Below are 11,089 nucleotides of genomic sequence, written 5' to 3'. Positions count from 1 at the left end.
ATCACCCTGATTTCAGCTGCTCAATTTTAGCTCAAATCCAGCACTCCCAGTTTCAACTCCACATTCCAGCCCTCAAATTTCAGTCACTACTTTCAGCTCCCCAGTTTCAGCCCCTGATTCCAGCCTCCAATCCCACCTCCTTGATTCCCCTCTTTCATCCAAGATCCACCAATCACAGAATCATTTAGGCTGGAAAAGACCTCCAAGATCAAATCCATCCTTGGACTAATCACTTTTTCAAATACACCATGGCACTGAGTCCAGTCATTTCTTGCATGCCTACAGGGACAGTGACTCCATCACCACTCTGGGCATCCCATTCCAATAAGCAATCCTCCTTTCTGTGAGGAAATTCTGATTTCTGGAACATCCCCTAGTGCTGCTTGAGGCTATGTCCTCATGTCCTGCTGCTAGTTGCCTGGGAGAAGAGACGCATCAAACATCACAGAACATTCTTTCTTAAGAAAACATTTACATACTGCACACAACATTAAAGTTCATCCTTTTTTAAGAAACCGTTTACATTTGCCCGCCTTGCAGCAACCCCAATCTCTGCCCCGGGGGTGCAGTTCCCCTCCCGCCCGCCAGACGGCGCTGTCCCGCGGGCCGGGCCGGGCGCTGCCGCTCCGGCGGTTCCGGTTCCGTGTGGCCGCGGCCGTCTCTCGGTCCCGGCTGTCGGTCCCGGCTGTCGGTCCCAGTGTCTGTCTGTCCGTCCGTGCCGGGTGTCGCTCGGTCCGTCCCTGGGCCGGTGCTCGGCGGCGCCATGAACCGGCCGAAGGCTGCGGCCGTGCGGCGGCCCAGCGCCGTGCCCAAGCCGTCCGGTGAGTCCCGCGGGCCGGGCGCTGCCCTCACTGCCCCTCACTGCCCCTCACTGCCCCTCACTGTCCCTCACTGCCCCTCACTGCCCTTCACTGTCCCTCATTGCCCCTCACTGTCCCTCACTGCCCCTCACTGTCCCTCACTTCCCATAACTGCCCCTCACTGCCCCTCACTGTCCCTCACTGTCCCTCACTGCCCCTCACTGCCCCTCACTTCCCCTAACTGCCCCTCACTGCCCCTCACTGTCCCTCACTGTCCCTCACTGCCCCTCACTGCCCCTCACTCCCCCTCACTGTCCCTCACTTCCCCTAACTGCCCCTCACTGCCCCTCACTGTCCCTCACTGTCCCTCACTGCCCCTCACTGCCCCTCACTGTCCCTCACTGCCCCTCACTCCCCCTCACTTCCCTTAACTGCCCCTCACTGCCCCTCACTGTCCCTCACTGTCCCTCACTGCCCCTCACTGTCCCTCACTGCCCCTCACTGTCCCTCACTGCCCCTCACTGCCCCTCACTCCCCCTCACTGCCCCTCACTCCCCCTCACTGTCCCTCACTGCCCCTCACTCCCCCTCACTCCCCCTCACTGTCCCTCACTGCCCCTCACTGCCCCTCACTGCCCCTCACTGTCCCTCACTGCCCCTCACTGCCCCTCACTGTCGCTGTCGCTCACTGTCGCTGTGTCTCCCCTCGCAGCGCACCCGCCGCCCGGAGATTTCATCGCGCTGGGCTCCAAGGGGCAGAGCGGCGAGGGCAAGGCCGCCGTCACGCTGCTGAAGCCGGCGCCGCCCGGGCTGCCCTCGGAGCGCAAGCGGGACGCGGCCGCCTTGGCGGGCCCGGCGGGGCTGCCCGGCCTCACCAAGCGCCCCAAGCTCTCCTCCACGCCGCCCCTCAGCGCCCTGGGACGCCTGGCGGAGGCGGCCGTGGCGGAGAAAAGAGCCATCTCGCCCTCCATCAAGGAGCCGTCGGTCATCCCCATCGAAGGTGAGGACTCGCAGCGCTCCTGCCGTCGCACGGAGCCTCGGGGAAACTTCTCCTGTCTCTGCAATCTCATCCCAGGAGTCTTCCTTCAACTCTGCACAGTGATTATATGCTGTCCTCGAGGGTTTCTTTCTCTGGATATAGGGCTGGAGTCAAGGTTTTATCTTCTGTTGACATTGGGTTGTGTTCATTCTCTGACAGCTTAGTAACCGTATGTGAAATACACCCTTGAGGAAATCTCAAAGTCTGGATTGTTATATTTTATTCACGTACTCCTTTAGCAAACTGAGTCTGGATGTTGCCTTTTGAATTGTCATTCTGTTTCTGATGTTGGGTACATTTGCAGGGGAGTGTGCTAGCATGGAAAAACAATGAAGGGGCATTGTCAGTTGTGAAACCGAAATTTAATGGCAAGTGAGTAGGGAAAAGCTATTGCAGGGGTGAGCTGGTGTAAAAGCGAGCTGGTCTGTGATTTGCTGTCCCTTGTGACTGGTCCTGCAGCACCTCAGGGTGGTTATCTGGCATGGGGGTAGATGCTGATGCCTGTGTGTTGGTGCTTGCAGTTGTCCCCACGGTGCTGCTGGATGAGATTGAGGCAGCAGAGGCAGAAGGCAACGATGACCGTATTGAGGGAGTGCTGTGTGGGGCTGTGAAGCAGCTGAAGATGAACAGAGCCAAACCTGACACTACTCTGTACCTGAGCCTCATGTACCTGGCAAAAATCAAACCCAACATATTTGCCACTGAAGGGGTTATCGAGGTGAGGACTCACAAAGTTACTGACGGGTCATTCCTGCCAAACTGTGAGCAGAGTTGCACTTTCTCTCAGGCCAGAGTGTGATCTGCATGGCTTTGTGAATACCAGAGCTCTGTGGCAAGCTGCTGCAATTTTTATTTCTCTTTCTGCAGCTTCTCTGCATGCTTTCTTAATAGGTGACTTGTTTATTATTTTTTTTTTTTTGTGGATGTTATTCCAGGCACTGTGCAGCCTACTCCGAAGAGATGCCTCCATCAATTTCAAAGCCAAAGGGAATAGTCTTGTGTCTGTCTTGGCATGCAACCTTCTCATGGCAGCTTATGAAGAGGATGAGAACTGGCCAGAGATCTTTGTCAAGGTTGGTGAACTGAGGGGGCTTCTGCTGGACTGAGGCAGTGGTGGGCAGACTGGGTTGGGAAATGTGGATGTGTTGGAGTAGGAGAGCAGCATAGGATTTATTACAGCTGTAGGGAAGGGGGTGGTTAGTGTCCTCTTGTCCCATGTGGGAATGCAGCTGGAGGAGGCTTTCTATTTGGTGTGTAGGGATTAAAACAGCCCATTAATTTAAAAAGGCTGAGCTGACCAGCTTCTATATTTTTTTAATGGTAGAAGTTGTTGTAAAGTCTTTTTTTGAAGTGCCCAGTGGAGCTTGGGATGTGATGGTGTGTATTTTTGCTCTTGTATGATAATCTGGTTTTCATCCATGCACTGCTTATGCTAGTTTCCTATTCTGTATATTGGAAATCCATAAAAACTCACAAATACTCCTTTAATTAACTCTTTGAAAATGGATTTTGCTCCCTGCTGCAGGTGTACATTGAGGACTCCCTTGGGGAGCGTATCTGGGTGGACAGCCCTCACTGCAAGACCTTTGTGGATAACATCCAGACAGCTTTTAACACAAAGATGCCTCCTAAGACCATGCTCTTGCATGGAGAAGTTGGACGTAGTGGAGGGGACCTTAGTGCTGGTAAGAAGGTATTTGGGAACAAGAAACAGGAGTTTAGGCAGAGGATGGAGCCTCCACTGCTTATTGTCCTGTGAGAATAGTTTGGTACTGGATGGAGTCACATAGGCCAGGCTTTGAGTTCCAGGCATTGCTTTTCTTCTTTATGGGGCTCTTTCATGTCCAGGGGATGTTTGAGGGTAGTGAAAAATGGGCCTGTGTGGGAAAGCTGTGGTCTTGCTGAACCACAGGGATCCCTTAAAGAAGCTGAACAAACCAGAGCACAGGTTGATCTCTAGGGAGAGGAGTTGTCTGATGGAGTGTGCTGTGTCCTGGTCTCTCTTAGGGAACAGCCCACACCCTTCCATGACAGAGGAGGAGGACAGCCAGAGTGAGCTGCTGATTGCAGAGGAGAAAATGAGCCCGGAGCAGGCGGGCCAGCTCATGCCCAGGTACAGTCCCTCTTCCTCTCCTAACACAGTGTGCAGGTTTGTCTGTAGATGTGTCTGTGCTCACTCACCCTGCAGAGCTATGGCAGGAAGTTCCTTCTCTGTGCTCCTGTGGCACCTGCTGGGGGATGTCGAGCATCAGATAAAACTGGTTCCAGGGAAAAAGAGCGAATTTTTTTGGTTTGCAAGTCATACCACAAACAAGAAAGAGTGCTGATCTCTGGACTGGCTTTGTGGCAATGAGTAAAGTTCACTTTGTGTGGCCCAGGTATGAAGACCTTGCAGAGAGTGTGGAGGAATATGTCCTAGACATGCTTCGGGACCAGCTCAACCGGCGCCAGCCCATGGACAATGTCTCCAGGAACCTCCTCCGGCTGCTGACAGCGACCTGTGGCTACAAAGAGGTGCGTCAGATGGCTGTGCAGAGGCTGGAGATGTGGCTGCAGAACCCAAAGGTAAGGAGAGCAGCTGTAGAAGCACAACCCTGGTCTGGAATCCAGCAGGGAGCCTGCATACTGTATGCCAGTTAGATTTCTGGTCTGTAATAGTGAGTGACTGGAGCCTTTCTGCTCTTTTTCTGTAGTTGACCAAGCCAGCTCAGGACTTGCTGATGTCAGTCTGTATGAACTGTAACACCCACAGCTCAGAGGACATGGAAGTTATCTCCAACCTGATCAAAATTCGTCTCAAGCCAAAAGTCCTTCTCAACCACTACATGCTGTGTGTCAGGTGAGTGACTAGGTCTGTGACAGGAAAGCAAAGCACTGTGGGAGACATGCCCAGGGACTTGACAGTCTCAATGTCTGCACAGTGGTTTTAAATACCAGCTTGGGGCATGGAGTGTCTTGTTTTCATTTAAATGGATGCCATTGTCCTAGAAATCTTTTAGTAGTCCTTTGATATTGTCCTTTGATATGTGCTGTCCTATCCTTTTCACTTTTGTGTGATAAATACTTCAAGGAGAAATGAAAAGAATGTGTCCAGCTGCAATGAAATGTCAGTTCATGTATCCTTGGTCTTCCCTTGCAGAGAGCTGCTGAATGCACACAGGGATAACCTGGGCACCACCATTAAGTTTGTTATTTTCAATGAACTATCGAATGCAAGAAATCCCAACAACATGCAGATCCTGTACACTGTGCTTCAGCACAGCTCAGAGCAAGCTCCAAAGGTAGGTACAGAGTCTTGGATGACTGATGGTAACCCCTGAACCTCACCTGACAGATCTAGTTGTTTCAGGACTCAGATGAAGCTTTTCACAGGCAGCTGTCAGATCTGTATCATACTGTTTTGAAATGATATAATTATTCTTGGTAGGAAAATGGGCATTTTCTAAGTCTCACATTCTAGGTGATAATGCAGTTTCATGAGAGAAACATTATTACAGACCCAGGGTCTGAAGGACAGGATACCTCCAGCATGGTTTCCTTGTGTCTCTTCATTTTGTGGATGCAGACCCATTACAGTGCACTGAAAGTTCTCTCTCTGTGTGCCCCCAGTACCTGGCAATGGTGTTCCAGGACCTGTTGACCACCAAGGACGATTACCTGCGAGCTTCACGGGCTCTGCTGAGAGAGATCATCAAACAGACAAAACATGAGATCAACTTCCAGGCCTTCTGTCTGGGTCTCATGCAGGAGAGGAAGGAGGCCCTGTATGCAGAGATGGAATTCAAGGTACCATTTCTGACCCTTGTGCTGCTGGATGTGCCAGTGATACCCTGAGCTCTTCTGTGTCTTCTTTCCTGGACATTCTTTCTTTTGCTCTCTGGTGTCTGAATGAGTCATTATTTGTGTGTCTCATAGCAGCACTCCCATATCTCATTTCCAAACATCCACGTTCATAATTCTTGATGACAAAACACTTCCAGAAGGCAGCTCTGGGTGTTGCTATTCAACCCTTTTTTTTCTTTTCTATTTTAAGGAGCGGTTTGTCATCCACATAACAGACCTGCTAGCTGTCTCCATGATGCTTGGTATCACAGCCCAGGTGAAGGAGGCTGGAATTGCTTGGGACAAAGGAGAGAAAAAGAGTAAGCAGAAGAACCAAGTTCTCTCTGGGGATGGACATCTTGGTAGATATCTGTCCCTGATGCTGGGAGTACATCAGCTAGAGTTGGGAGCCTGCTGTCATCCTGGGACTGATAGAGATAGAAGATGTGGCATTTGCATGGCTGGCTGCTTCTTGTGTCTGTGGAAACTGTGGCTGAGAGGCTGGGGAAATAGCTGTGGCTGAAGGGGCCTCAGGCCTGAAGGGGCAGCTGTAAGGATTAAGGGAATGGGAAGACAGGCCTTTGGTGTGTCATTGACATGACTGCCCAATGCCTTCTTCTCACAAAACTAATCCATCTGTGCTTTGTCTTGGGGGCTTTGCTACAGCACGTGTCAGAAAGCAAAGAACATGTGCTGTTAGAGCTGGGGGGCTCAAATCTTTCTCATATTTTCCTCTGGTTCCCCTTCACTAGAGGGGGTTCCTGCCTGTGGTGCAGGAATTGGAACAAAGTGATCTTTAAGGTTCCTTCCAACCCAAACCATTCTGTGATTCTGTGATTTAGTGTTGATGCCTCAGAGTCCTGGTTGCTGTCTTGAAACTACCATGTTTCTGATGGGGCTCATGTGTGTATTTTGTGACCTGACTGTTTTTCAGACCTGGAAGTGCTGCGCTCTTTCCAGAACCAAATTGCTGCTATCCAACGTGATGCTGTCTGGTGGCTGCATACAGTTGTTCCATCTATCAGCAAGCTGGCTCCAAAGGACTATGTGCACTGGTGAGAGTCAGACTGGTCATGTCTGTGCATAACCAGTCCCTTCCCTAACACTGTGATGTATTATGAAAAACTAGGTATACACCAGGGTTTGGTTAGATTTCTCTCCTGTTTTCAGACAGGGAGCAGAAAGTTTTAGCAGAGTTCAGGCTGGGACTGTCTCCCTCTCTGAAATTCCCTCAGATGCATCCTTGTACCAGAAACGTATGATAATGGAAAATATTTCAATTTATATTCTTTGGGTCCACTCAGTAGGGGATTTTTAGCTATCTGACCAAACTTCCCTGTGGATTCCTTGTTGTTTTTTTGTTTGACATATTTTTTAAGGCTCTATGGCTGCTGGCTCCGCAGATAGTTCTGTCTTGTGGAGGACAGATGGTATCCTGGGGTCTTGACACAAGGCATTACTGAGGCAGTTTGAGACAGAATAATAGTAAGCAAGGTGAATTACTGAAAGTATAAAAGCCCAGAGCCCATACTGTATAGTCCTCTCTGTTCTGAATCATGTTACTGTTGCTAGACTCACTTATCTGAGGGGGCTCCTTCATGTGTTGGATGGGAAGCTTTAGCAGAATTTGGGGGAGACTGGACTGTTGTATGTGTTCTTAAGCCTCCCAGGTGGTGTTTACTGTTCTTTTCATCTCTGCAGCCTCCACAAGGTGCTCTTCACAGAGCAGCCAGAAACCTACTACAAATGGGACAACTGGCCCCCTGAGAGTGACCGCAAGTGAGTGTGGCAGGTGCAGGTGGGGAGCTGCTCTAGCTGCAGGCAGAGGAATGGGTGTTTTCTGGTGATCCTTATATAGCTCTGTGTTGGAAAGGCTTGAAACTGTGCTCAGATTTTCTTCATCTGTTACACTGCCGTAAAACTGGGGGGTGTTGTTCCACTCTCCATCTGTTCCTCTTCCTCCTTCATTCCTGTTCCCTGTGCCAAGCTGTTCTGTATCTTGATGCTGTAGTTGTAAGGAGGGTAGCTCCACAGTGTGTGGGTAACTGGGATAAGGTTAGGGAGCTCAAACTCGAGGAGGCAATGCAAGTGATACTCAGATAATAATTTGGTTCAAATAGTTGCACTTGGAGCTGGAGGTCAGGGGAGGTGGTGTAAACTAAGCTGTGGTCTGTCTCCTGCTGCAGATGAGTTGTAGGGTCTGTGGAGGGTTCCAGGAGCCCTCACTGCTGTCCAAAGGAGTGTGGCTGATGTCTGGTGTCTCCTGCAGCTTCTTCCTGCGCCTGTGCTCCGAGGTGCCCATCCTGGAGGACACCCTGATGCGCATCCTGGTGATCGGGCTGTCGCGGGACCTGCCCCTGGGCCCTGCTGATGCCATGGAACTCGCCGACCACTTGGTGAAGAGGGCTGCAGCTGTGCAGGCAGATGGTGAGGCTGCACAGAGCTCCCACCAGCCAGTGCTTGCTTCTGTCTCCACGTCCTCCTATTGCCACCCAGGGCTGAGACAGCTCCTACCACCTACCAAAGAGCCTTTGCATCACTTAAAGCATATTTTAGTCGTGATGGCTAAGCATTTGGCTCAAAGCCAGACATGTACTGCTGTTGCTTTCTCACTGGAGAAGCTTCTTATTTTCTCTTACTGTTTCTCTCTGTTACTAATTTTGTATCATGGAGTGTTTGGGAAATTATTGGTTGTGTGGAGAACGAAGGACTGTGAACAATCACCCAGAGTTTTGAGTCAGCGGTTTTAAATTCAATTTAGTCCTTTGTACATACTGTAAAATGAAATTTATAGGCTATACAAAAATGGAAGGATTGGAAGTTGAATTAATTAGCCAATTGTGTGCTCTTCCCAAGTCCATTATTGGGACACTTACAGAATAGCAGTTACAAAAGTAATCTTTACTCTTAGCCTTTTTATGAATTCATTTAGCATTTGTCTAAATTCCTGCAGTGCTGGGAAATAAGTCCATTCAGCTGAGCTGTGTGTGTTTGTGGCAGTATTGAGAGTGTTGTCAGAGTTTGATTCTAAAGCATCTTACTTGCTTTTAGTGCTGACTGGTTAATGGCAAAGAGTGATCTTGAACTGCTCAATGCTTGTGGAAGGATCTAGACTTTGCTGTTCAGTATCCTCTCAAAATGTGTCCAGCCTCTCATATGGGATTTTAAATCCTGCACTGTTTCATTTACTGGAAGACTCAGAATTAGAGTGAGTCTGAAAACTTGCAACAAAGTTGAAATGCATTTTTAGTTCCTCTGAGCCCCAGAAGTTCTGGGCAGATTCGTTGCTTACCTGAAGGAGTGTATCCAAGTTCTGAAGAAGTTATAAGTAGCATATTGGATTCATTTGGGAAAAAAAGTACCCTTAAGAATTTAAACCAGATTGCTGCTGGAACCTTATATATTGACTTATAGGATTTTTAAGTGTTGTTGCTCTTTAAATGTTGATTTTTTGTTTCTGTAATATCACGAGAGCAAGCCCACAATAACACAGTTGCTTGAAGTAAATTTTTTTTTATACTGTGATGCTTTTCTTGAAGGACTTTCAGGCAGGTAGACAGGTCAATAACTTGTTCAGTCTTTTCTTCTCTTCCAGATGTTGAGGTCCTGAGGGTAGAAAGAATCCAGCTGATCGATGCAGTTTTAAATCTGTGCACTTATCACCATCCAGAGAATATCCAGCTACCCCCAGGGTAAGATTTATCACATAGATAATCTTGCTGTGATCTAGCTCACTTTCACCTTGTGATTAACATTCCCAGCTCAAAGATTTTAAAATGCTTTTCTCTATTAAAATTTGTAACAACAAAATGACAAGGAAGCCTTTTCAGGGTCATGTTCAGATGGGTATTTCTCTGGAGCAATCAAGGCCCGAGTCATGGAATGTACTTTGATCTGCAAGCACTGACCTTTCTGCCCTAGAATTCTTCAGCTGAATCCTGCTGTCCCTCCTGAAAGGATTTTTGTGTGTGTGTGTGTGTGTCTCTGTTGGGAAAAGCACTGAACTGGCATGGCTGAATCTAAACAGTGAATGATTAAGGGGAAAAGCAGACTTGAGATGAGCTTAAGGAACCAAATTTGACCACTTCTCTCTCTTGGTGGCTTTTGCAGGTACCAGCCTCCAAATCTAGCTATTTCTACTCTCTACTGGAAAGCTTGGCCTCTCCTGCTTGTAGTGGCTGCATTCAACCCTGAAAACATTGGTGAGTGTAAACATTTCTTAGGATACCAGTTCTGCTGCAAAAATTGGCCAAGGTGCTTTCTGCAGAAGTCTGGTTGCTTGTGTGCAAGACCTGTGCTGGGTTGGTGAGGTGACTGCAGTTAAATAACTGTGTATCCCCTGAGGGTGAAAAATGGAGGTTGGATTTGGACCTGCATGTGGCTGGAATCACCTTGTTTGTGCTCTGAGTGTTCTGAGCTGTTCTCAAGTGAATTTGTGTCTCCCCAGTTTGGAATGTGTTAGAATATATAAAGGATCTATTTTTTTCCTGTATTCCTTATTGTTCTTCTTTGCTGCAGGTCTGGCTGCATGGGAGGAGTACCCCTCTCTAAAGATGCTCATGGAAATGGTCATGACCAAGTTAGTATGCTTAAATCTCTACATATATCAAACAAACACTGAAAGCACATTTCTGAATTAAATTTGTGCCATGCGACTTCTTCCTTTCCAGTGGGACTTGTGTAAAATAAACTGGCATCAACATTGCAGTTGGAGTGGGAAAAGTGCCTTCCCTTGACAGAAATATTATAAGAAAGGGAATAAAGCTGAGAAAAAGGGGGAGAGGGATGACTGCTATGCCTTGCTGAGAAGGTCTCACTCTCCTGGCTCCACTGAGAAACTACTTGATTTTTTCCACATTGTCTGTCAGAGCTGAAATCCCGTGTTCTTACTGACTGTGGTTCACGAATTTTGAATAGAAAAAGATAACCATTTCCTTTTTTCCAACTTACTTTCTCAGTAATTATTCCTATCCTCAATGTACCTTGACGGATGAGGAGACACGCACGGAGATGATTAATCGTGAACTTCAAATCTCCCAGAGAGAAAAACAGGAGATTCTTGCATTTGAGGGTCATCTGGCAGCTGCATCCACGAAACAAACAATTACAGAAAGCAGCAGTCTCTTGCTGTCCCAGCTGACAAGTCTGGACCCTCAGTAAGTAGCCTTCTGCATTCTGGTACCATCATGAAATCCTAGTTAACAGCACTAGTCAGGAAACCCTACTCCCCCCAGGGTGGTTGATGTGGGGACGAAGAACCCTGTGGTGTGGTAGCCCATGGGATCACAGAATCACAGAATGGTTTTGGTTGGAAGATCATCTGGTTCCAGCCTGCCTGCCACCTTCCTATAAACCCCTCATGCACTGCAGAACTGACTGAACCTCATCACATCAGAGTGAAGGTCTGTTAGCCTTTGGGTAACTTGCTG

General features: G+C 48.5%; 1 protein-coding gene across 2 annotated transcripts in view; it reads left to right on the top strand.

Annotated features, from left to right (window-relative positions):
* The first annotated feature begins 650 nt into the window (after positions 1 to 650).
* INTS1 (integrator complex subunit 1) overlaps positions 651 to 11,089 on the top strand; it is a 28,399-nt gene continuing 17,960 nt past the window's right edge. For both annotated transcript variants that reach the window (XM_056503453.1, XM_056503452.1), the window contains exons 1-18: positions 651 to 821; positions 1,512 to 1,799; positions 2,360 to 2,556; positions 2,774 to 2,911; positions 3,364 to 3,523; positions 3,846 to 3,951; positions 4,217 to 4,403; positions 4,532 to 4,677; positions 4,978 to 5,119; positions 5,448 to 5,624; positions 5,872 to 5,980; positions 6,595 to 6,715; positions 7,362 to 7,439; positions 7,930 to 8,087; positions 9,256 to 9,352; positions 9,771 to 9,862; positions 10,179 to 10,239; positions 10,619 to 10,816. In XM_056503453.1, the coding sequence (XP_056359428.1) occupies positions 764 to 821; positions 1,512 to 1,799; positions 2,360 to 2,556; positions 2,774 to 2,911; positions 3,364 to 3,523; positions 3,846 to 3,951; positions 4,217 to 4,403; positions 4,532 to 4,677; positions 4,978 to 5,119; positions 5,448 to 5,624; positions 5,872 to 5,980; positions 6,595 to 6,715; positions 7,362 to 7,439; positions 7,930 to 8,087; positions 9,256 to 9,352; positions 9,771 to 9,862; positions 10,179 to 10,239; positions 10,619 to 10,816 (2,513 nt within the window). In that variant the 5' untranslated portion in view covers positions 651 to 763. The remainder of the gene's footprint in view (positions 822 to 1,511; positions 1,800 to 2,359; positions 2,557 to 2,773; positions 2,912 to 3,363; positions 3,524 to 3,845; positions 3,952 to 4,216; positions 4,404 to 4,531; positions 4,678 to 4,977; positions 5,120 to 5,447; positions 5,625 to 5,871; positions 5,981 to 6,594; positions 6,716 to 7,361; positions 7,440 to 7,929; positions 8,088 to 9,255; positions 9,353 to 9,770; positions 9,863 to 10,178; positions 10,240 to 10,618; positions 10,817 to 11,089) is intronic.

The sequence above is a fragment of the Oenanthe melanoleuca genome, chromosome 14 (assembly GCF_029582105.1).
Source record: "Oenanthe melanoleuca isolate GR-GAL-2019-014 chromosome 14, OMel1.0, whole genome shotgun sequence".
Taxonomy (NCBI): domain Eukaryota; kingdom Metazoa; phylum Chordata; class Aves; order Passeriformes; family Muscicapidae; genus Oenanthe; species Oenanthe melanoleuca.
This window is presented reverse-complemented; position numbering and strand designations above follow the sequence as displayed.